The sequence below is a fragment of the Peromyscus maniculatus genome, chromosome 5 (assembly GCF_049852395.1).
Source record: "Peromyscus maniculatus bairdii isolate BWxNUB_F1_BW_parent chromosome 5, HU_Pman_BW_mat_3.1, whole genome shotgun sequence".
Classification (NCBI taxonomy): domain Eukaryota; kingdom Metazoa; phylum Chordata; class Mammalia; order Rodentia; family Cricetidae; genus Peromyscus; species Peromyscus maniculatus.
The window spans coordinates 38,611,026-38,631,992 of NC_134856.1; the positions used below are offsets into that span (position 1 = coordinate 38,611,026).

The following is a 20,967-nucleotide window of genomic DNA, read 5'->3' on the forward strand; positions in this document are numbered from 1 at the left end:
CGGGGCCCCGCGTATACTCGCCTCCAACCTCAGGATCCGGGCGGCGGCAGAGGCCGGGCCAGCGCCCGCTCCCAGCCGCGCCATGCCCTCCTTCGCCCTCACCCGCCGCCGGCTGCCTCTCACCTGGCACGCTGGCATCGCCCGTCCAGAGCCGCACGCGAGACCATAGATCCGGACGCGGATTTGGGAGGCCGCCCGTCCGCCTCGAGGGAGGCTAGTGCGGATGCGCGGGCACCGGAATCCAGCGCACCGACACCGGGAACACGCCGCCCGGTTTCCAAGGAACAGGGGGCTCTGGTAGGGAGGGGCGGGGCGGCTGGAGGACAGCGCATGCTCTGTGACGGGGGTGGAACCGCGAGAGGAGGGGCCGGGATGGAGAGCTGCGCATGCTCGTGCCTCGGGGCCGTGCTAATGAACCGCGCCGGGAAGCGGTTGCTCTCTGGGTTTCTGCTGTAGAGGTGTTGATGTTAGGGGCTTCCAGCCTCGGAAACTCTCGAGTTTGCCCACTGGCGTCAAGAATGTAGATGCTTTAGAGGTTTTCCGGGAATGAAGAAAGGTCTCCTGTTCTACAGTGACCTATGTTTGTAGAAGCCCAGGTATCTCCAACTGGTCGGATTTTTTGACTCGGAATGATTGGCCTTCCTGTTTGCTCAGGTGTCTCTCTGGTCTCTTCCTCTGGGTGTTCTTTGATTGTTCCTTAAATGTCATTTCTCTTTTACACTGTGACCTCAAGTTCCCTTGACCTCCTTATGGTGCCTGTGTTCTCTCAAGGAAATAGATTTTATAATGAGACTGCCCTTAGTTGTTTGTTTGTTTGTTTGTTTGTTTGTTTGTTTTAACAGACTGCTATTATAGTGAAGCCGGTAGACCTTAGTGTGAAATTGGCTCTGCAGAATGTGACTGGTGTTTATTCTGTGTGGGAATGGTCTCTTGGCTACTTCTCAACTGCAAAAGGGGAGACTCCTAGTCCTCAGCCCACAGCAGGCTGGGATGAAGGAACATGCCTGCTGGTTCTGTGTGTGACCCTTTTACCAGTTCTAAGACTTGCCACCATTACCAATATGTCTCTGCACCTGGGCAGCTTCCAGGGTGAAAAGAAATCGCAACTTCGAACCTTCCTCTGCAAATGGGCCGTTTTCTCCTGTTCAGTAGAGGCAGAAAGGATCAGAGTTAAAAAGTGGATGCATTTTCTATTTATTGAAATTTGTTGTCTTTGTTTTTTCCAGATAAGGTTTCTCTGTGTAGCCCTGGCTGTCCTGGAACTCTCTCTGTAGACCAGGGTGGCCTTGAACTCATAGAGATCCACCTGCCTCTGCTTCCCGGGTGCTGGTATTAAAGGCATGTGCCGCCACCACCCGGCTTGCATTTATATTCCTTGATTATGGTAATTCTCCTAGATCAAGGTTTTTCAGCAGTGATACTACTAACTTTTGACACCTGGTAGTTTTTTTTTTTTAATGTATTTATTTATTATGTATGCAGAAGTGGGTGCCAGATCTCATTACAGATGGTTGTGAGCCACCATGTGGTTGCTGGGACTTGAACTCAGGACCTCTGGAAGAGCAGTCAGTGCTCTTAACCTCTGAGCCATCTCTCCAGCCCAACGCCTAGTAGTTTTTTATTAGGCAGAGCTGGAGGGCTGTTTGCTATAGGATGGTTAGCATTATCCCTGGCCTCTACCCAGTTGAAGCCATTGGCACACGACCCAGTTGTGACTACCAAAAGTTACTTTTGTGCTTATCTGATGTCCCATTTTCTTCCTCTACATTAGCTATTCCTTAAGAACTGAAGGTGCTGGAGTGTAGCTTAGAGGTAGAGCACTTGCCTAGTTAGTATCTGTGAGAGCCTGGGGTTTACACCTCAGCATTGCCAGATAAAACTAAAAACATCTGTAAGATGCTACTGAGTGAAACATTCTCTAGTAATGCAGAGAATCTAGGAAAATGAGTGTTAAGCCCCACACTTTAACTCAGGGCTTCTAGAGCTTTTAAATAACTGGTGATTGCTGGGCTGGTGGCACACACCTTTAATACCAGCACTCTGGAGGCAGAGGAAGGTAGATCTTGAGGCCGGCCTGTACTACAAGGTTCCATTCAAGACATCCAGGGCTACACAGAGAAACCCTGTCTCAAAACACACACAAACAAACAGTGATTAATGTTCACTATCAACATCCAGGAGTTTTTCTCATTTATAGATCACCAAAAACCCCTTTTCCAAGAACATGTCTCTTGAGATGTGAGTCTGGTTCCTTCAGCAAACCTCACTCTGGTGACTTAGCCAGCACCTGCTTCTTTTTGTATTATCATTAACCATCATAGTCACTCTTGCCAACCAAAGCTTGTTGACCTTGTTTCTTCACCAATCTTGTGCCAACTTATCTCCTAAATATTTCCCAGCCTTTCTGGCTGTTAGGTGGCATCCTAGTTCATGCTTTTATCTCTGTTATCTCTCTGTCTTGTAGACACCAGCATAATTTATTGTATCCCCTTTCGGCACAAACCCCTGGTTTTATGGAATCAGGAGAGCCATCACACAAGACTCATGGGAGGACTGAGCACTACTCACACATTATCACCCTCTGGTTCCAATGGTTCCACAGTAACCTGACCTTTTAAGGATAGGAGGCAAGCCTAGAAAATTAACTTCCTTTTTCTTTCTTTGTTGCTAGGGATTGAACCAAGGGATTTTCGAATGTGAGGTGTCTTGGTTTCTTTCCCTGTTGTGACAAAATACCCCAACAAAAACAACTTAAGAGAGGAAGTTTATTTAGCTCACAACTCCTGATTACAGTCGGGCATTATGGGGAAGTCAAGGTAGGAGAAGCTTGAAGCAGCTATCACATTACACTTTGGAGCAGGGCTGGAGAGATGGCTCAGAGGTTAAGAGCACTGGCTGTTCTTACAAAGGACCTGAGATCAGTTCCCAGTACCCATATGACAGCTCACAACTATCCATAACTCTAGTTCCAGAGCACTGGATGACCTTGAAGAGCACCGGGCACACAGATGGTACACAGACATATAAAAGCAAAACACACAGGTAAAAACAAACAAAAAACCAAACCAAGGAGGAATGTATGCATGCTACTGCCCAACTTTGCTGTGGGATGTTCTGTATGGCAAATGTGTTGCTCTGATTGGTCAATAAATAAAACACTGATTGGCCAGTGGCTAGCCAGGAAGTATAGGCGGGACTAACAGAGAGGAGAAAAGAAAGGACAGGAAGGCAGGAGTCACTGCCAGCCACTGCCAGGACAAACAGCATGTGAAGATGCCGGTAATCCACGAGCCGCGTGGCAGGGTATAGATTTGTGGAAATGGATTAATTTAAGCTATAAGAACAGTTAGCAAGAGGCCTGCCACGGCCATACAGTTTATAAGCAATATAAGTCTCTGTGTTTACTTGGTTGGGTCTGAGTGGCTGTGAGACTGGCGGGTGACAGAGATTTGTCCTGACTGTGGGCAAGGCAGGAAAACTCTAGCTACACAACTTGCTCACTCAATCTTATATAGTCCAGGATCCTCTGCCCAGGGAATAGTCCACACATTGAGATCTTAGTACAACTGAAGCCATGTTAGGAACATTGTTTTGACCTTAGAACCCAGACCATACGCCCAACATCTGCCAAAATGGAAACAAAGATGTAATCTATCAAAGACCTAATCCACAGTTCCAGGATCTGGGAAAGTCCCTAGATGTACTAACCTTTGTTTTTTGGCTTCTGTAGTTTCACTTCTTGCTAACCAAAGTGTGTCAGCTAGGATGTGGGTTTTGTACATAAAAGGCAAAAACCTGGTGAGTCTTGGAGCTGCATGATTTGGGCACATTTCCCATGCAAGTTGCCAGCCAGCAATATAGACTTCAGATTTGGCTTTAAGAGTTTCTATGTGAGCTGGGCAAATCCAGCACTCAGGAGGCAGAGGCAGGCAGATCTCTGAATTCCAGGCCAGCCTAGTCTACAGAGTTAGTTCTAGGTCAGCCAGGGCTACACATCTCTGTGTCTTGAAGAAGCCAAAAGAAAAAAAAAAATTCTGTGTGTTGGCCTGGAAGATGACTTAGTGGTTAAGAGCACTGGCTGAGCTGGGCAGTGGTGGCACATGGCTTTAATCCCAGTACTCAGGAGGCAGAGCCAGATGGATATCTGTGAGTTCGAAGCCAGCCTGATCTACAGAGCGAGATCCAGGACAGCACCAAAACTACACAGAGAAACCCTGTCTCAATAAAAACAAACAAAAAAGCACTGGCTGCTCCAGAGGACCTGGTTTCTATTCCCAACATCCACATGGCAGCTCACAGATATCTTTAATTCCAGTTCCAGGGGATCTAACACTCTCTTCTGGCCTCCAGGGACAACATGCACACATGGTGCCCAGACACAACCAGTATACATAAAATAAAATTAAAAAGACAAAAGAGTTTCTGAGTGTTCTCTGTTGGAATTACTTCACAACATTCTAGAAGCCTCTGTGAGATACATGGCCAACACCCAAATAACTTATTATCAAGCACTTCTCTTAGACCAACCCCATACCCAATTCTGTAAAACTTCAGCCATCGACTCTGCCAGCCTGTTGCCATACAATAACCCAACAGAGCCTCTCCACTGTTGCCTGGAACTGACTGATGTGGTGCAATTGGTCAGACCCAACAAAACAGAACCAGAAGAGGTACTGTACACTGATCGGAGTAGCTTTGTTCAAAGCGGAATCAGCGGGGCTACAGTGTCACCTAGGACAGGACAGATTGGGCCCAGTCTCTCAGATGATGGACTTCAGCACAAAGGGCTGAGCCTTTGGCATTAACCCAGGCGCTTTGCTGGAGGAAAGGCAAAGCCATCACTGTGTACACAGACAGTTGCTATGGATTTACCACAGCCCATGTCCATGGGGCCCTCTATAGGGAAAGGCGGCTCCTCACCTCAACCAGAAAGGAAATTAAAAACAAAGAAATCCTGGCCCTCTTAGAGACCAGATAGCTGGCAAAATAAGGTAGCCACTATCTACTGCAAAGGACATCAAAAGGGGATCTCTGGATGCCCGAGGAAATGCCCTAGAACCAGAGGGGCTGCTTCAGATCGTGGCCACCCTGTCCAAACCCAAATTGCTCCAACACCAAAAGTACACACAGAAAGAAACCAAATGGACAGAAAAGGAAGATCACAAACAGCTGGTTCTTGCTGGACGTACTCCTGGCTATTCTCAAAAGACAGATTGTCTCCAAACTCCACCAGGCCACCCACCAGGCATCCAAACCTGCTGAGTTACTCAGGCCCAAATACTACACCCTTCAACGAGACAATCTTGTCAAAGACACTGTGTCCACGTGTGCAAATGTACACAAATGAATCCCAAAGGAGGGGGGAACATCCTGGGAAGGAACCTGCACTCAAGGAGCACCCCCAGAGAACACTGAGACATCAACTTTACAGAGAGAAAATCCACAGTTCATTGATACAAATATTCGTAAGTTTTCATAGGTACCTTCTCTGGATGAGGGGAAGCCTATCCTATCCCAATGAAGACAGCCTCAGCAGTCACCAAGAAACTCCTCCAAGAGTTAATGCCCAGATTTGGGTTGCCTTTCTCCCAGTCCAACAATGGCCCCAGCCTTCACAGCCATAGTTTCCTTAAATCTGACAAAGGTCCTAAATGTTGATTGAAAAATAAATTGTACCTGTAGTTTACAGAGCTCAGGACAGGTATAAAGGATAAGCATGACCTTAGACGAATCTTTAAATACATCCCTGAGACTGGCAAAAAATAGGTCAACCTCCTACCATTGGCCTTTTTTTTTTTTTTTTTTTTTTTTTTTTTTGAGGGGGTTGGTGTTTAGAGACAGGGTTTCTGTGTAGCCCTGGCTGTCCTGGAGCTTGCTCTGTAGACTAGACTAGCCTCAAATTCACAGAGATCCGCCTGCCTCTGCCTCCCGAGTGCTGGGATTAAAAGCGTGCGGCAGCGCTGTTGCTGCCGCCGCCGCCGCCGCCGCCGCCGCCGCCGCCGCCGCCGCCGCCCTCCATTTGTCCTTCTAAGGGCCAGATGCACCCCAGATCAAGAGGGTTTCACCTCATTTAAAATTATATTTTGGAGGTTTCCCCCTCTTCTTCCTAAGCTATGTTCATGAGGGAGAAATTACTAACGATTCCCTCAAGTCCTTACAGGCTCTGCAACAAGCCCAAAGGGCTATTCATCAAACAATGTGAGAGGCTGTGCCCTCCTCCATGTCTGAGCCTCTACACAAGTTCTAGCCCAGTAAAGAGACTCCCAGATCCTGAAGCCAATGTGAAAAGGCCCATATCCTATGATTCTCACCACCTCTAAAGCAATGAAGGTTGCCGAGGGATCCACCATACCTAGCTGAAGGAAGCTACCAAGAACAACAGATGGGTTATCACCAGATCCTCTGACCCATAAGGATAAGATGACAGGGCCCAAAGACTGTAGTTGTCTATTTTGTCTTAATCCCTATGGGAAAGGCCCATAACCTCCATAAGCCAAGACCCTGGAGATGAGAATTAAGAAAGATGAAACTGGGGTTGGGGATTTAGCTCAGTGGTAGAGCGTTTGCCTAGCAAGCACAAGACCCTGGGTTCCGTCTTCAGCTCAAAAAGAAAGAAAGATGAAACTGGGAAGCTTATAGCTTAATCTATCCACTAAGACCCAACCTGTCTTCCAGGTGGACATCTAGAGGCTACTGAGAAAAGAAGGCTGCAAAGGGGTACGCTCTTGGGGTTGTGGATCCACTATTGAAAAATTGGGCTCTGATTGACCCAAAACTATATCTGCCATGCTGATGGCCTCCCAAACTGCCAAGAGCTGGGTGAATATCAGTGTGCTCAGTGGGGTTGCAAAACAGATTCCTTCTGAAGGCACAAGTGACCCCTTCATAGTCTTAGAGAGAAAACTGTCACATCTACCTGTAATTTCACTAGTCTTGAACAATGCAATCTCATATCTATAAAAGTTTGGGCTTACTAGGAAACTGAAGGTCATTATTGGAAAACCAAAAATTGGGGATTCAGGTGGTAGGTGTGTGAATGGTCAGGACCCAGGCAACTTATTTACTAGTCAAGGAAACCTCCACCTAGAGTTATCTGGCCCATTGACCCAAACTGGCCCATCTTGGTACCCCTGGAATACAGCCTTAGGCTGAAAGCTCCAAAATTCCAATTTCCCTAGAAATCCCTTGGTAACTAAGGGGGTAGAAGTCAAAGAGACAAAAAAATCCAGCCCCTCAGTATTTGGGATGCTAAAAGGAGTGTATCACTTCCTAAACCATTTTCAACTGGACATAGGTGCCTTAGTCAATGTTCCGTTGCTATGAAGAGACACCATGACCATGGCAACTCTTAGAAAACATTTAATTGGGGCTTGCTTACATTTTCAGAGGTCTAGTCCACTATTGTCATGGTAGGGAGCATGGTGACATACAGGCAGACACAGTGCTGATGCTGGAGAGTAGCTGAGAGTCCTATAACTGGATCCATAGGTAACAAGCAGAGAGAGAGTCTGGCTTGGGTATTTGAAACCCCCTAGCCCACTTGAGTGACACACTTCCTCCTCAAGGCCACACTTCCTAATTCCTGTCAAGTAGCACTACTTTCTTTTTTTTATTTAATTTTCTAAATTACACTCATGATATTCATTAATTACACTCATGATATTAATTACATTTGTGGTATTCATTGATTACATTTGCAGTATTCATTCAATAACTATGATATTCATTAATTACATTAATTGTATTGATTTATTACATTCATAATATTATGTCTTGATACTACTATCTGTTTGTGGAGCTTTTCCATCACACAAAACAGAGATTCTGTACTTAGGAAATCATTGCTCTATATTCCTTTCTTTTTTTCTTTTTTCAAAACAGGGTTTCTCTGTGTAGCTTTGTGCCTTTCCTGGATCTCGCTCTGTAGACCAGGCTGGCCTCGAACTCACAAAGATCCGCCTGCCTCTGCCTCCCAAGTGCTGGGATTAAAGGCGTGCTCCACCACTGCCCAGCACTCTGTATTCCTTTCTTCTCCATTCTTGAGATAACATCTAATCTTTCTGTCTCTATGAATTTGTATATTCTATATATTTCATGTAATACAATTCTATAGTATTTGCCCTTTTTTGAATATAAAAACATTTTATGTACAACTGCAGGATAAATAATACACAGATAGCTTGAACATAAAAACAGGCTATAATTCAAAAGTCCAGGTTTACTTGAAACTGGAAAATGTTTTCTCTGTAGAAAATAGTAAAAATGATAACATTTCCCAATAAGCCCTTTTAAGCCAAATAATAGCTGAATTATACATGCAAATATTGATTAGATTCTGTGATACAGAAGAAGCCTATCTTCATCTGTTCAGAGAGCTATGTTTTACTTAAGTTGTGTAAGTGAGATTCCTATTCATCTTCTCCTCCACTGTTTGATTTATGGCAGACATTTTTCTATAGGCTAATCCATAACCTAAAAAGATTTTAGCCTCCCCTCCTACAAGTACAGCCAGCATTTTCTTTCATCTGCTTGATACGGTACATATTCTTATCCTAATAGTGATATGTTTCACTAAATAGCTTGCCCAGTGATTGGGTAAAACCAAAACTTATAATCCAGAGTCATCCTAGGTTCCTCTCTGCTAGGTAGTCTCCCTGGATCTGTGGGTTGCAGTCTGATTGTCCTTTGCTTTATATCTAGTATGCACTTATGAGTGAGTACATACCATGTCTGTCCTTCTGAGTCTGGGTTACCTCACTCAGGATGATATTTTCTAGTTCCATCCATTTGCCTGCAAAATTCATGATGTCATTGTTTTTCTCTGCTTAATAGTACTCCATTGTGTATATGTACCACATTTTCTTTTCTTTTTCTTTCTTTCTTTTTTTTTTTTTTTTTGGTTTTTCGAGACAGGGTTTCTCTGTGTAGCTTTGGAACCTGTCCTGGAACTCACTCTGTAGCCCAGGCTGGCCTTGAACTCACAGAGATCTGCCTGCCTCTGCCTCCCAAGTGCTGGGATTAAAGGCATGCACCACCACTGCCCGGCTGTACCACATTTTCTTAATCTATTCTTCAGTTGTCGGGCATCTAGGTTGTTTCCAGGTTCTGGCTATTACGAATAGTGCTGCTATGAACATAATTGACCATGTATGTTTGTGGTATGATTGAGCATTCTTTGGGTATATGCCCAAGAGTGGTATGGCTGGGTCTTGAGGTAGATTGATTCCCAATTTTCTGAGAAACCACCATACTGATTTCCACAGTGGTTGTCAAGTTTGCATTCCCACCAACAGTGGAGGAGTGTTCCCCTTGCTCTGCATCCTCTTCAGCATAGGCTGTCATTAGTGTTTTTTATCATAGCCATTCTGACAGATGTAAGATGGTATCTCAGAGTCGTTTTGTTTTTGTTTTTTTGTTTGTTTTCAAGACAGGGTTTCTCTGTGTAGCTTTGCGTCTTTCCTGGAACTCACGCTGTAGCCCAGATTGCTTTTGGTAAGATTGCCATTTTTACTATGTTAAACCTACCTATATCCATGAGCATGGGAGATCTTTCCATTTTCTGATATCTTCTTCAATTTCTTTCTTCAGAGACTTAAAGTTCTTATCAAACAGGTCCTTCACTTGTTTAGTGTTATTCCAAGGTATTTTATATTATTTGTGGCTATTGTAAAGGATGATGTTTCTCTGATTTCTTTTTCAGCCCTTTTATCATTTGTGTATAGGAGGGCTACTAACTTTTTTGAGTTGATCTTGTATCCTGCTACTTTACTGAAGGAGTTTATCAGCTGTAGGAATTCCCTGGTAGAATTTTTGGGGTCACTTATGTATACTATCATATCATCTGCAAATAGTGAAGGTTTGACTTCTTCCTTTCCAATTTCTATCCCTTTGATCTCCTTTTGTTGTCTTATTGCTCTAACTAAAACTTCAAGTACTATGTTGAATAAATATGGGGAGAGTGGACAGCCTTGTCTTGCGCCTGATTTTAGTGGAATCATAGCACCACTTTCTAATGACCAAGCATTCACATATGTGAACCTATTCCTATTATATAGGATTAGGAGGCCTTTCCTATTAAACCAATGCTGGCTATGCCTAGACCCCAGACCCCCATAGTATGCTGGAACTAGTCAAACTAAAAGCTCCCCTTCCAATCCTGACAACTATGAATGGGACCAACCTACGCTCTCACCCTGTGGGACTTCCAAGGAAGGATGCCTGCTCAATGTTACCAAGATACTCCCGGATAGTCCCCCCCATGCAAATTCCTGTAGCCAGGTACAGCAGGTGAGCCCCAGGAATGGCAGTTGGGTGTATTCTAGGCCCCAGAGACTATCTGGCTTACTTACACTAACAGCTTAATCAAGTGTGCATCTTGTAAATTGTTTACATTGGAGGAAACCCCACTCCTTTGTGTCCGTGTTTGTTATACCACAAGTGTTCATCTGTTAAAAAAAAAAGGGGGGGGGGCGGATAGGGTCCATCTTAATCTAGATTCTGGGTTTCCTCTGTGGCAAGCTGTCCCCATTCTCATCCCCTCCCCCATTGGTGGGGGCAGGCATCTTGGGATGGGCTGTGCAGCACTTGGTACTTGAGCCCTAATTGTGGGAGATAAAAATTTTAAGGAACTCAGTACCCAAGTACACACAAACCTGCTTTGGTTTTTCGAGACAGGTTCTCCTGTGGGCCAAGCTGGTCTCACAGCTATGTGAGATGGCTGGCCTTTAAGTACGGACCCTCCTGTCTCCACTTCTCCGTTTCTGGGATTGTAATTATGTACCACCACACACCGTGTGAAGAAAATCGTTTTCTTTTTAGTTGCATACAGGGCCTGGAGGGATGCTTTAGTGGGCCAAGCGTTTGCTGTGCGGCCACGAAGCTCTGGATGTGGGTCCTCGGTACCCACATATAGTCAGGCGCCAAACACATGAACCACAACCCCAGCACTGGGAGGCAGGAAGGACAGGCTCTCAAGGACTCACTGGCCAGTGTGGCCAGACTGGTAAGTTCTGATTTTAGAGAAAGACCCTGTCTCAAAAAAAATGAAGGTGGAGGAAGTACGTCTCTGGCTCAGCAGTTAAGAGCAGGCACTGCGCTTGCAAAGGACTGGAGTTCAGTTCCCAGCACCCACACTGGGTAGTTGAAACTGCCTTTAACACCAGCTTTTGGGGACCCAATGCCCTCTTTGGACTCCCCAGGCACCACACGGGGTATGTGCATGTACCCCCACCTCATGTACATAGTTAAAAATAGTAAAGGAGCTGGGTGGTGGCGGCGCATGCCTTTAAACTCAGCACTATGGAGGCAGAGGTAGGCAGATCTCTGTGTCTCTGTGAGTTAGAGGCCAATCTCGTCTACAGAGCTAGTTTTAGGACAGCCAGGGCTACATAGAGAAACCCTGTCTCGAAAAGCCAAAAAGAAAAAAAAAGTGGAGTGAAATTGTGAAATTGAGGAAGACACCCAACAGTCTCTAGCCTCCATACATGCATACAAGGGGAAGTGCACCTATACACATACATACCACACACAAATTTTTTTTTTTTGTTTTGTTTTTCAAGACAGGGTTTCTCTGTGTAGCTTTGCGCCTTTCCTGGGACTCACTTGGTAGCCCAGGCTGGCCTCGAACTCACAGAGATCCGCCTGGCTCTACCTCCCGAGTGCTGGGATTAAAGGCGTGCGCCACACACAAATTTTAAAAGTGTATCTAAGCCGGGTATGGTGGTGCACACCTTTAGTCCCAGCGCTCAGGAAGCAGAGGCAGGTAGATCTCTGAGTTCATGGCTAGCCTGGTCTATAGAGTGAGTTCCAGGACAGCCAGGGCTGCACAGAGAAACTCTGTCTCGAGGGGGGAAAAAGTACATCTACATATAAACAGGATATGTGTAGGTCATATTATATACCATTTTAAATGAGGGATTTGAACACCAAAGGAATTTGAAATGTGGAAAAGAAAGCAGTCTCTTGGAATCCATTCCCTGTCAATACTGAGTATATGCTACACCCCTTTTCAGATTTATTTTTATTAAAATTATGTGTCAGTTTATATCTGAATGTGGGTATGTGCCTGAGTGTGGTGCCCTGGGAGGCCAGAGGTGTAAGATCATCCTGGAGCTGGAGTTACAGGTGGCTGCTTAGCCACCTGATGTGGGTGATGAGAACTGAACTCAGGTTCTCTGAACACCACCAAATGCTCTCTCAACCACTGAACCCCACACTTTTTTTTTTTTTTTTTTTTTTGACACAAGAGCTCACTGTGTAGTCCTGGCCTGACTGGCCTTGAATTCAGAGATCTGCTTGCCTCTGCCTCTTGGTGCTCGGACTAAAGATATACACTATCACACCCAACCACCATACTACATTTTTAAATTTTTTTTTTTTTTTTTTTTTGAGATAGGGTTTTTTTGTGTAGCCCTGCTTGTCCTGGAACTCGCTTTGCAGACCAGGCTGTCCTGGAACTCAGAGATCCGCCTGCCTCTGCCTCCCAAGTGCTGGGATCAAAGGTGTGCACCACCACTGCTGCCGGCGCCAGGCTCATGGCCTCTATTAATTATTGTTACGTGTGTGTGTGTGTGTGTGTGTGTGTGTGTGTGTGTGTGTGTGTGTGTAAATCCAATCCATTCAGTCCCTATCATGTTACTTCTGTGTATGATTCTGATCAGGGCTGATCACTTGGTACTGGATGACCAATGTGGAGGGGCCTCTCCTGTGGAGGAAAAAGGACACTGTAGCCCACCTTCTGAAGTTAGATCTGTTGTTTTCCTTGTCTAGATGAAAGCTGTTTGAAGAGAGAACCAGCTAAAGCCCCTGTCCTTTCTGGAGTCCTGCAAAGATGAAGTCTCAAGTCCTTGAGGAGGCACTAAGAGGTAGGGGCCACCAACCCTAGTGAGACCAAACAAATGAGACACAATTGCTCATGGATGTGTATTTTAATAAAAATAATTCTGTCAAAATACAACAGGAATTTTTTTCATCTCAAGTACAATTTAATAGGATGTTTGTGTTAGAATTCTGTCAACCCTCTCACACCACAAGTTGCATGCTAACGCCGAGTATCAGCTTGCAAGGACAAAGGCAGAACCAGTGTGCACAATGTGGAGGATGCCTGTTTCAGCTGTAGTTGATGACGGAGGGAACCTATGTGAAGAGGGGGCACTGGGGACAGCCAGAAGCCACCATGTGGCCACAGGTCCAAACGCCTGCGTTGGTGGTGAAATGGGGCCCTGCTGTCCAGCTGCCAAGTGACGTGCATACCTGAGTTGTGAGCCACCAAAGGGACGCTCGGCCCCAACAGTCCTCTGCCTCGTCTTTTTGTGCTTAAGGGCTGGGAAGATGCCGGGTAGCCAGGCAGTCCTTACTTCCCTAGTTTGTGAGATCCTTGTTCTGCCAGCCTACACTCAGCCACAGACCCACGAGGAAGGGTGGGGGTGAGGTTTTGACTCTGAGTGGTCTGCCAACTTGGTCCTTGCTCTGCAAGGAGCTACCATCTGGTGCCACAGAGGGAAGGTGAGCGGGGAATGCTGCTCCCCAAGGGCTGGACAACCCAACACAGCCAGGTCCTCCTCCTGCCCACAAAGGTCAGGTCCAGCCCTTTACTAAGCTGCATCCAAGAACTATTCCCCACTCCGGGCTCCTGGAAACAGGCCAGTAGGAATGGGGGTACATACGGGGCTCCTCTGGCAGCAGGACTGGACTAACAACTGGCTCCAGCAGCTTGATTTTGGCCCTCCCCACAGCTTGTGGGGCAAAGGCTTATGTCCCCAAAGTGAGCTGTCCGACTAGGACAGAGAACCCCTCTGGAGAGGAACAGAGTAAACAACTTGGACTCAGCTGAAACAGTGAGATAAGGCACAGAAAATGGGGAGGTGGCCGTGGGTACTGAGTGCGAGCCAGGTAGACACACAACCCCATGCAGCACACAGCAGTCCCGAGCCCTCCAAGGCCCTCTCAGCCGCTCCACAACCCAAGTCTAAGCACCCATGCCCACCCTCATCACACTCCTAACGGTACCTGCCCGCTGCTCAGGCACTGCTCAAGGCGTGCCAACTTGACCCTCACAAAGCTCATCGCCATTCTGCTTTAGGTCTAGACAGGACTGTTGAACCCACAGGAATAGTTAGTCCTGGCTCTGCCACTATTTGCTGTGTGGCTTTGGCCAAGTCACTTAATCTCCTGGGCCTGTTTCTTTAACTGGCAAAGGAGGGGACTGGTAGAGACGTTTTCTAAACTCCACCGCTCTGCAAATGCCACCGGTTTTCATATCCAAATGTTAGGCCAACCATTGTAACAGCCTGATATTTCCAACCTGAGTTTGGAGCTTGGGTGTTCTAGCCTTGGACAGGATGAGATTTCCTTTACACAGGACAAAACCTCCTGACAAGCTGCTAACCAAGGCCCTGCCAGGAACCAAGAAAATGTAGCAGCCTGTAGGATTAGCCCCCAGAGCAAACTTTTGGAAGATTTCAGTCAGGGCCCTGGCCCCTCACTGACAGCTGGTCTAACTTATTTTTGTCCAGCTGTGGGCCTGGTGAGGCCTCGTAGGCACAGAACATCTGGAGCTCTACCACTGATTTCTGTGTCCACCAGCAGAACATGAGCTCACCCAGCCCAGATGCCGATGGGGACTGGAAGGCCACTTGTGGCTTTGCCACGGTTGGACCTCCTCTTTGCAGAGGCTGCCTGGGCTTTTCACTCACCCTGTGAAGCAGGGAAGGAGATCCTGGCCCCTCCAGGTCTCCTCTCCATAGACCCTCCTCTTCCTCGGCAGACAGTCCCCTCCACAGATGGCCCACCCACATCCTGGCAGCATCTCAGCCCTGTGGTGGTAGGGTGTGTTGTTGTCCCACCAGCTGGGAGGACATTTGTAAGGCCCATGGAGTCTCCTCTTCCTAAGAGTCGCTGGGGCCAAGCTGTAGGGAGCAACCTCCCACAGCTGCAGGGAAATCTGGACCAGGAAGCCAAGGGTTCCACCCACTCTGGACCAACGGTCCGAGACTCCGCCTCCACGAGGTACCAACTTCTCCACAGGAAGCATCAATCCCGTCAGAGTTGGGCAGTGATGGTGAAGACCCAGGCAGGAAGAAAGCGGCCGGCCTGTCCTCAGGGCCTCTGTCCTGGGAATGGAGTCTTCCTCTCGGCAGCCTGGCATACAGCAGCTCTTGGGTTGAAGGCAGGTAGCTTCCAGGCATCCAACTGAGAGTAATGAATTATTTGGCCATCTTAACAAGGGAAGGCAGGGCATTGAGATGGGAGAGAGGGGCAAGGCAGGCAGTGAGAGGCAGGGTAGAGTGGTAGGCAGCGTGCTGGCTACGGACCCTGTGTTCCCTTGCTTTGCTGTGTGCCCCGGGCCACCTCACTTCCCTGAATCCATCCCTGGACCTGCAGTTGTGTGTTTTGTCTACCTATAAGGGGCCTAGAGACCCCGACCTCCTGGGATGCTGCAAAGCAGCTCAGCCTGACCTTGCCCACCAAGCAGCCTCAGCTGGACCTGTGGCTCAATAAAAGGGGAGCCTAAAATAAACAAATCACTTGACTGAAGTGACAAGAGATGATTCTTTTTTAATGAGTTGGACTCAAATAAAAACACATGGTGTCTGGACAGCCTCACCCAAGAGGTGCTGGACCACTAGTGCTACGATAAATACTGTGTCTTTTTTTAATATATATATATTTATATATATATATAATCTCATTTGTTTGTTTGTTTTTTACTTATGAAAATAATAAGCTATCATCAACCTGGATAGGCTTCATTACTAAGTCAGCAGAAACCAGCTCAGCACAAACTCTCCCGAGATAAACACTGGTGGCTCAGTCAGGAGGAAGAAAAAGATTAAAAACCCAACCTTTCCTCAAAACAAAATCTCCTTTAAAGGAGAAGCCGCTACATGAGTAACCAGCCAATACTGTGTCACAGGCCGCTGCACGTGGAAGGGAGAAGGAGAAGGAGAGGACAAGGAAAAGAAGGAGAGAGGGATGGAGGGAGGGAGGGAGGGAGAGAGGGAGGGAGGGAGGGAGGGAGGGAGGGAGGGAGGGAGGGAGGGAGGGAGCGAGGGAGGGAGGGAGGACCGGCCAGGTAGGAGGAGTGGGACTCTGCCCATGGCTTCCAGGTCTCTGTACCAGGTGCCTATGGAGGGCAGGGTTGCTCCAGCCCTAGGCTGAAGGGCGGCCAGCCAGAGCCAGCCAGGAAGGTCAGCTAGTGCAAGTAGTCATCGACTCTGGCAAAAGAGCAAGATCCCAGGCCTGCTCGGGCCATGAGCCGCAGACATTCAGATGCCTGGCCCAGGGCAAGCATCAGAGGCGGCTGCTTTGGCAGGTTCTGAGACTCTGTGGAGAAGATTGTAAGACATGGTCAATGCCTAGTCAAGGACTTGGGCGCAGGTCAAAGTTCCCTAGAGGTTAGAGGTATGGACAGAACTCTTGGAACAGTGTTTATTGTCTGAGTGTTCTAGCCACCGGCCATGGCCCTGCATTCATGATAGGAATCTGAGGACCTTGGCCTTCTCTAGAGCAAGTAAGTTGGCCTGGCCCATGGCCATGAACTAGCGGGCCAACTCAGTTGGGCAGAGGGAGTTAGGTCAGGTTCCCTATGCCCATCTTGATACTATTTCTAGGAAGAGGGAAGGTGGCCACCCACACTCACAGGTTAACTTTTGCTTTCATTAGATGCACTCACCTAAAATGGCGCTGTTGAGAGCAGCACACACAGGCTCCCTCTGGATGGGGTCAAGCTGATGGCCAACTGGGCAGCTCCAGGGGTCTGAATATGCTAGTAGGCTAAAGGCATCCTAAGGGACAGAGCATCCATGAGAGCAATGTAGCACTCTACATATTCCCATAGCTCCAGAGGAGGTCAGAAGACTGCATGGGGCCCAGGGAGAGCTCAATATACCTGGACTAGAGAGTCAGGCAAAGATAGACCCTCCTTAGATCTTGGAATGGGGGGAACACCCTACACACCCCAAATTCCACAGCAGACATAACTAGAGCCCGTTCTGGCCTATTACCGCTGCCCCTAGATGTTCCCAGAGCCCCGGCACAAATGGGAAAGTGCTCTGTGTGAGGACCTGGCTTATCCTTTACCTGCAGCATCTCCGTGTGGGCCAAATTCTTGCCGTACTCTCGGCCCAGCTGCTCACTCAATGCTTGCAGCTCCCGGCCGAACAGGATGATCCTCTCTGTGGCGGCCTGGTTGCCCCCGCAGAGCTGCCGCCGTGGATGCCCATCGTCTGCACCCAGAGATCAGCAGAAAACACATTAGAGGGCGGAGAGGGAAGAAGAGGAGGGCCCCGTGAAGCTACAGCTTCTGCCAAAGGCAGGCAAGGGCTCGGAGAGCCAGCAGGTGGAGCAGCTCCGTCCAGCTGGCACAGACCAGGGGTGGGGCAAGGCTTGGAAACCCCCCCTTCCCACCCTGCACGGAGCTGATGAGGACACATTCTCAAACTCCCTGTGGCCTTTGAAGGGTCTTGGCAACAGACATGGCCCTTCCTTCACACTGGAAGCCACCTTAAGGACGCATCCAGGAATGACTAAGAAAGTGGCTGACTCAGTCCAGCTGCAGTCTCTCAAGCTGCCAGAGTCTGCCATCTTAGCCCTCTGAAGAGGAAGTGGGCATTAGGACTGTATGTGGCCCTCTCAAGGACCAGAGGGGCTGGGTCATACTAAGGAACAGTACCTACCCATGCTGGACTCATCTGTCTGCAGGTCTTCATGCTTGTAGGCACCGTTGACGATGCGCGTGGATATGCTTTCCAACACACCATTGGGGTAGTGTTCCGCCTCCATCTCCATCTCACTGTCACTGGAGAGAAGAGTGGAGATGAGTCGGGCCTCTGTCCAGGCTTTGCTTACCATCGCTCAGGTAAACCGAAGGAGTTTACCTGAGGGACCATAATGGGTCCTACAAAGGCATCAAACTGAAGGACTGCAGGAGCATGAGAGGAGAGATAACCCAGGCCTTAGGGCTCCAGATCTCAGCCTCACCACAGTCATCTCCAGGTGCTTGTTAAGGATTCCTATTCTTGTCCCAAAGCTGCCCGTGACTCCTCTCAGTAGCTCTCTTCTGAGTTGACACACCTCTTCAATATTTCCCTCTTTTCCCTACCAACTGAACTGATTGGGTATCTCTGAGGCCTTGGCAGGGACCCAAACTAAGGTCAGCATTTAGGCATGCCCAGGACCTGCTGAAAGCCATTTGGAGCTGCAGCCTACAGCCCAGGCCACGTGGCTATCCATGAGCCTGATTTCATAAAAAACTCCTGAACTGTAGACCCTAGGGGTTCTAACAGGCCCAGCCTCCTTGGAGAAGGAGTCCCTGTGTAGGCCACCATGTTCTTAAGTCTGGCAGGGTCAAGGGAACTGACCGCTATGTCTTGAATAGGGACAAAAGCCAGAACCAGTGTTCGGCCTGACCTTTCAAGAGGCTGCAGTCCTGACAAGACCTACGACAGACTCGAGGGTAAAGGGCAGCAGGCAGCATTTCAAAGGAGACCGCCCAGTGGTGGGTCCAGTGGGCACAGGACAGAAGTGGAGAGAGAGGAGCAAGACAGGCACCTGGTCTCCTGGTTACTGGTACTGCTGTGGGGCTGGGACTTGGTGGAGTCTGTTGAGTTGGACTCGGAGTAATTGATGGAGGACGGGGAAGAGGAGGACGAGGAGGACGAGGACGAGGAGGAGGAGCTGGGTGCGGGGTATTTACTGTGGTTCTGTTTGTTCTTGGCGGAAGCAACGCCATTGCTGCAGCTGGGACTGTCTGCTCCTAGAAGCCGGGTGGGTCAGAGAAGGCGGGTCACAGTGGGCCCTCAGGACTGCCGGAGCGGCCTTTTCCCCTCCACCCAATCCAGCAGTCGGTCCAGTCCACCACAAGGAAAGGTAGGTGGGGCGGCCCTTCTTCTCCACACCAGCTCATCCCAGAGAACTCTGAAGAAGGGCTGACCTGTGTTGTGCATGTGGGAACTACCAGGGCCGTGCCGGGGGCTGAGGCTGGGGGAGCCAGGGTAGCTGTCCTGGGACTTGGGGCTTCGGGAGCTCAGGCTGCGGACCTCACTGTCGGTGCCGTTCACCATCTCCACAAACTGTCGGCACCTGTGAGGGAGCGGAGCACTGACGCTCTGGCCCGGCCCAGGCTGGGGACTCCTGTGCAAGCCGAGGGCCAGGCTCTGGAACTGCAACCCTGACTTACTTGAGCATAAAGAGCAGGTTGGGGTTGTGCTCCAGCAGCCCGGGGTAGAAGCGTTGGGTTGTTTCAATAGCTTCACCCACCCGGCCTTCCAACACCAGCTTCTGGATTTCTGTAGAGAAGAGCATGGCTGTGAGTAAGGGCTGAGATCCCCTCCACATCCCTGGCCTGAAGTCAGGTGGGCTGGCTCTTGGCATGCTGCTAGCTGGAGAAGCTCACAGAAAAGGCTGGGAGAACTTGGTTGCTCAGGACTACAGCAGAGGCTGCTTTGGGTCAGCTGTCATGGAGTCTTCAAAAATATGAGGGGAGAACAAGAACTCACAGCCTAGGGGTAGTGAAGTTCTGGAAGTCTGCTCCTGCAGGGCACAAGAAGCCAGGGAGCTAGCTAGTGAGGAGAACCCTGGCTGTGCGATCGCGATCTCGGGCTAAGGTCCACATCTTGACAATGTGTAGATGCTGCAGTGTGCTCCGCACTGGGAGAAGAGGTAGTCTACCTCACACTGGCGTCTCTGATGACGGCACTTCTCTGGCCAGCAGCATCTTGCTGCTCCCTTCCCACTCTTGCCCTAGGACCTGATGCCTCTTGCTGCGAATGACTTCTCTCATTTGTAGACTCCACCTCTAGGACAGGACACCTTTCCATCTGTCTGGTTGAGCACAACTTCTCTAGAGGACCCAGACCCAGACCCAGGCACGGAGAGGATGGGCTCAGACAAAGGTGGGCACTCACAGGCACATTCATAAAAATATATCCACTCACCCACATTCTCCTCTCCTCCTATCTTATACTCTGTGGGTTCTGTTCTCTATCCTATCCCTCCTTCCAGGAAAGGGTTCCAAACACACAGAATGCCAGGAGAGCTGCCTTTGGTCAAGAAAGAATAGGGTGTCTGCAAAGGGTAGGACCAGATGTAGGGAGCAGGGAGATAGTATGACAACAGCCAGAGAGCATCAGCTTCACCCTGTCTGAGCACCGAGTCCTCTCTCTGGCCAAGAACAAGCAGAACGATTAAACTTGAGTAAGCGATGGGAAAGACAAGGTGGTGTGCAGTAAAACCCAAACATTCCTTTTGGAAGATCACGAATAGGAGGCCAAGTAGAACCCAGGATTCAGGGGGCAGGGAGAGGAAACTAACATGGAGGAACAGAGTTCTGTCATGCCAGGACTAGGCCTGTACCTGACTTTCAAGTGTGTTACGTTAGGGACGCTGCTCTGAGACCTTCTGGGGCCACTGGCTGCCCATGTGGCAGTTGTATCTTGAAAGGAGGACAGGAGCAAGCACTGGAACACGCAAGCTGGTCTCCAGGATGCTAAGGACAGGGTTGGACTAGACTTTTGACAGGCTAACAGAAGTAAGCGACAGATTGGGGGCAGGTAAGGAGCCATAGGGAGAGAAAAATTAACCTTACTTTGTCTGTTCTTTATGGATGCCTGTTCTTCTTGAATCGTGGTTTCAGTCATTCGGGCAAAAGCCGTGGCTGTGGCACAATACCCATGATGCACCAGGTAAGATGAGACCATGCTAGAAAAAAAAAAAAAAAAAAGAGCTCAAGGTAACACTCAAGAACCACATTTCCCATAGAGCACTGAAGGGGGACGAACTACATATACCTGAGGACTCCCCTAAATATACCTTGAAGGTGTGACCTGGAAGTGGATGAAGAAAGTGAAAACTTCCCTCAAGTACTCCTTCTGTTGGCAGGAGAGGGACTGTCACCTCTGTGCTCACAGGTCACAGGAGTGGCTACGGTTCTCTGAGATCTGTTGCCCTCAATCTCACAGAAATGGCTGC

General features: G+C 48.6%; 2 protein-coding genes and 1 long non-coding RNA gene across 4 annotated transcripts in view; 1 reads left to right on the forward strand and 2 right to left on the reverse strand.

Annotated features, from left to right (window-relative positions):
- The window catches only part of Gfod2 (Gfo/Idh/MocA-like oxidoreductase domain containing 2), a 41,699-nt gene extending 41,387 nt beyond the window's left edge, over positions 1-312 (reverse strand). Inside the window, exon 1 of the mRNA XM_006986819.4 lies at positions 124-312. The gene's annotated coding sequence lies outside the window, so the exon portion shown is untranslated. The remainder of the gene's footprint in view (positions 1-123) is intronic.
- A 67-nt stretch (positions 313-379) lies between these two features.
- LOC143273309 (uncharacterized) lies at positions 380-12,955 on the forward strand. The gene is made up of 2 exons (XR_013051285.1): positions 380-2,816; positions 12,769-12,955. It is a non-coding gene; the product is annotated as an uncharacterized LOC143273309 (long non-coding RNA).
- Positions 12,908-20,967, reverse strand: part of Ranbp10 (RAN binding protein 10) — a 61,418-nt gene continuing 53,358 nt past the window's right edge. For both annotated transcript variants that reach the window (XM_006986820.4, XM_042277600.2), the window contains 8 exons: positions 20,585-20,697; positions 19,178-19,286; positions 18,932-19,080; positions 18,550-18,754; positions 17,676-17,797; positions 17,080-17,225; positions 16,673-16,784; positions 12,908-16,323 (listed from right to left, as the gene is read on the reverse strand). In XM_006986820.4, the coding sequence (XP_006986882.2) occupies positions 16,193-16,323; positions 16,673-16,784; positions 17,080-17,225; positions 17,676-17,797; positions 18,550-18,754; positions 18,932-19,080; positions 19,178-19,286; positions 20,585-20,697 (1,087 nt within the window). In that variant the 3' untranslated portion in view covers positions 12,908-16,192. The remainder of the gene's footprint in view (positions 16,324-16,672; positions 16,785-17,079; positions 17,226-17,675; positions 17,798-18,549; positions 18,755-18,931; positions 19,081-19,177; positions 19,287-20,584; positions 20,698-20,967) is intronic.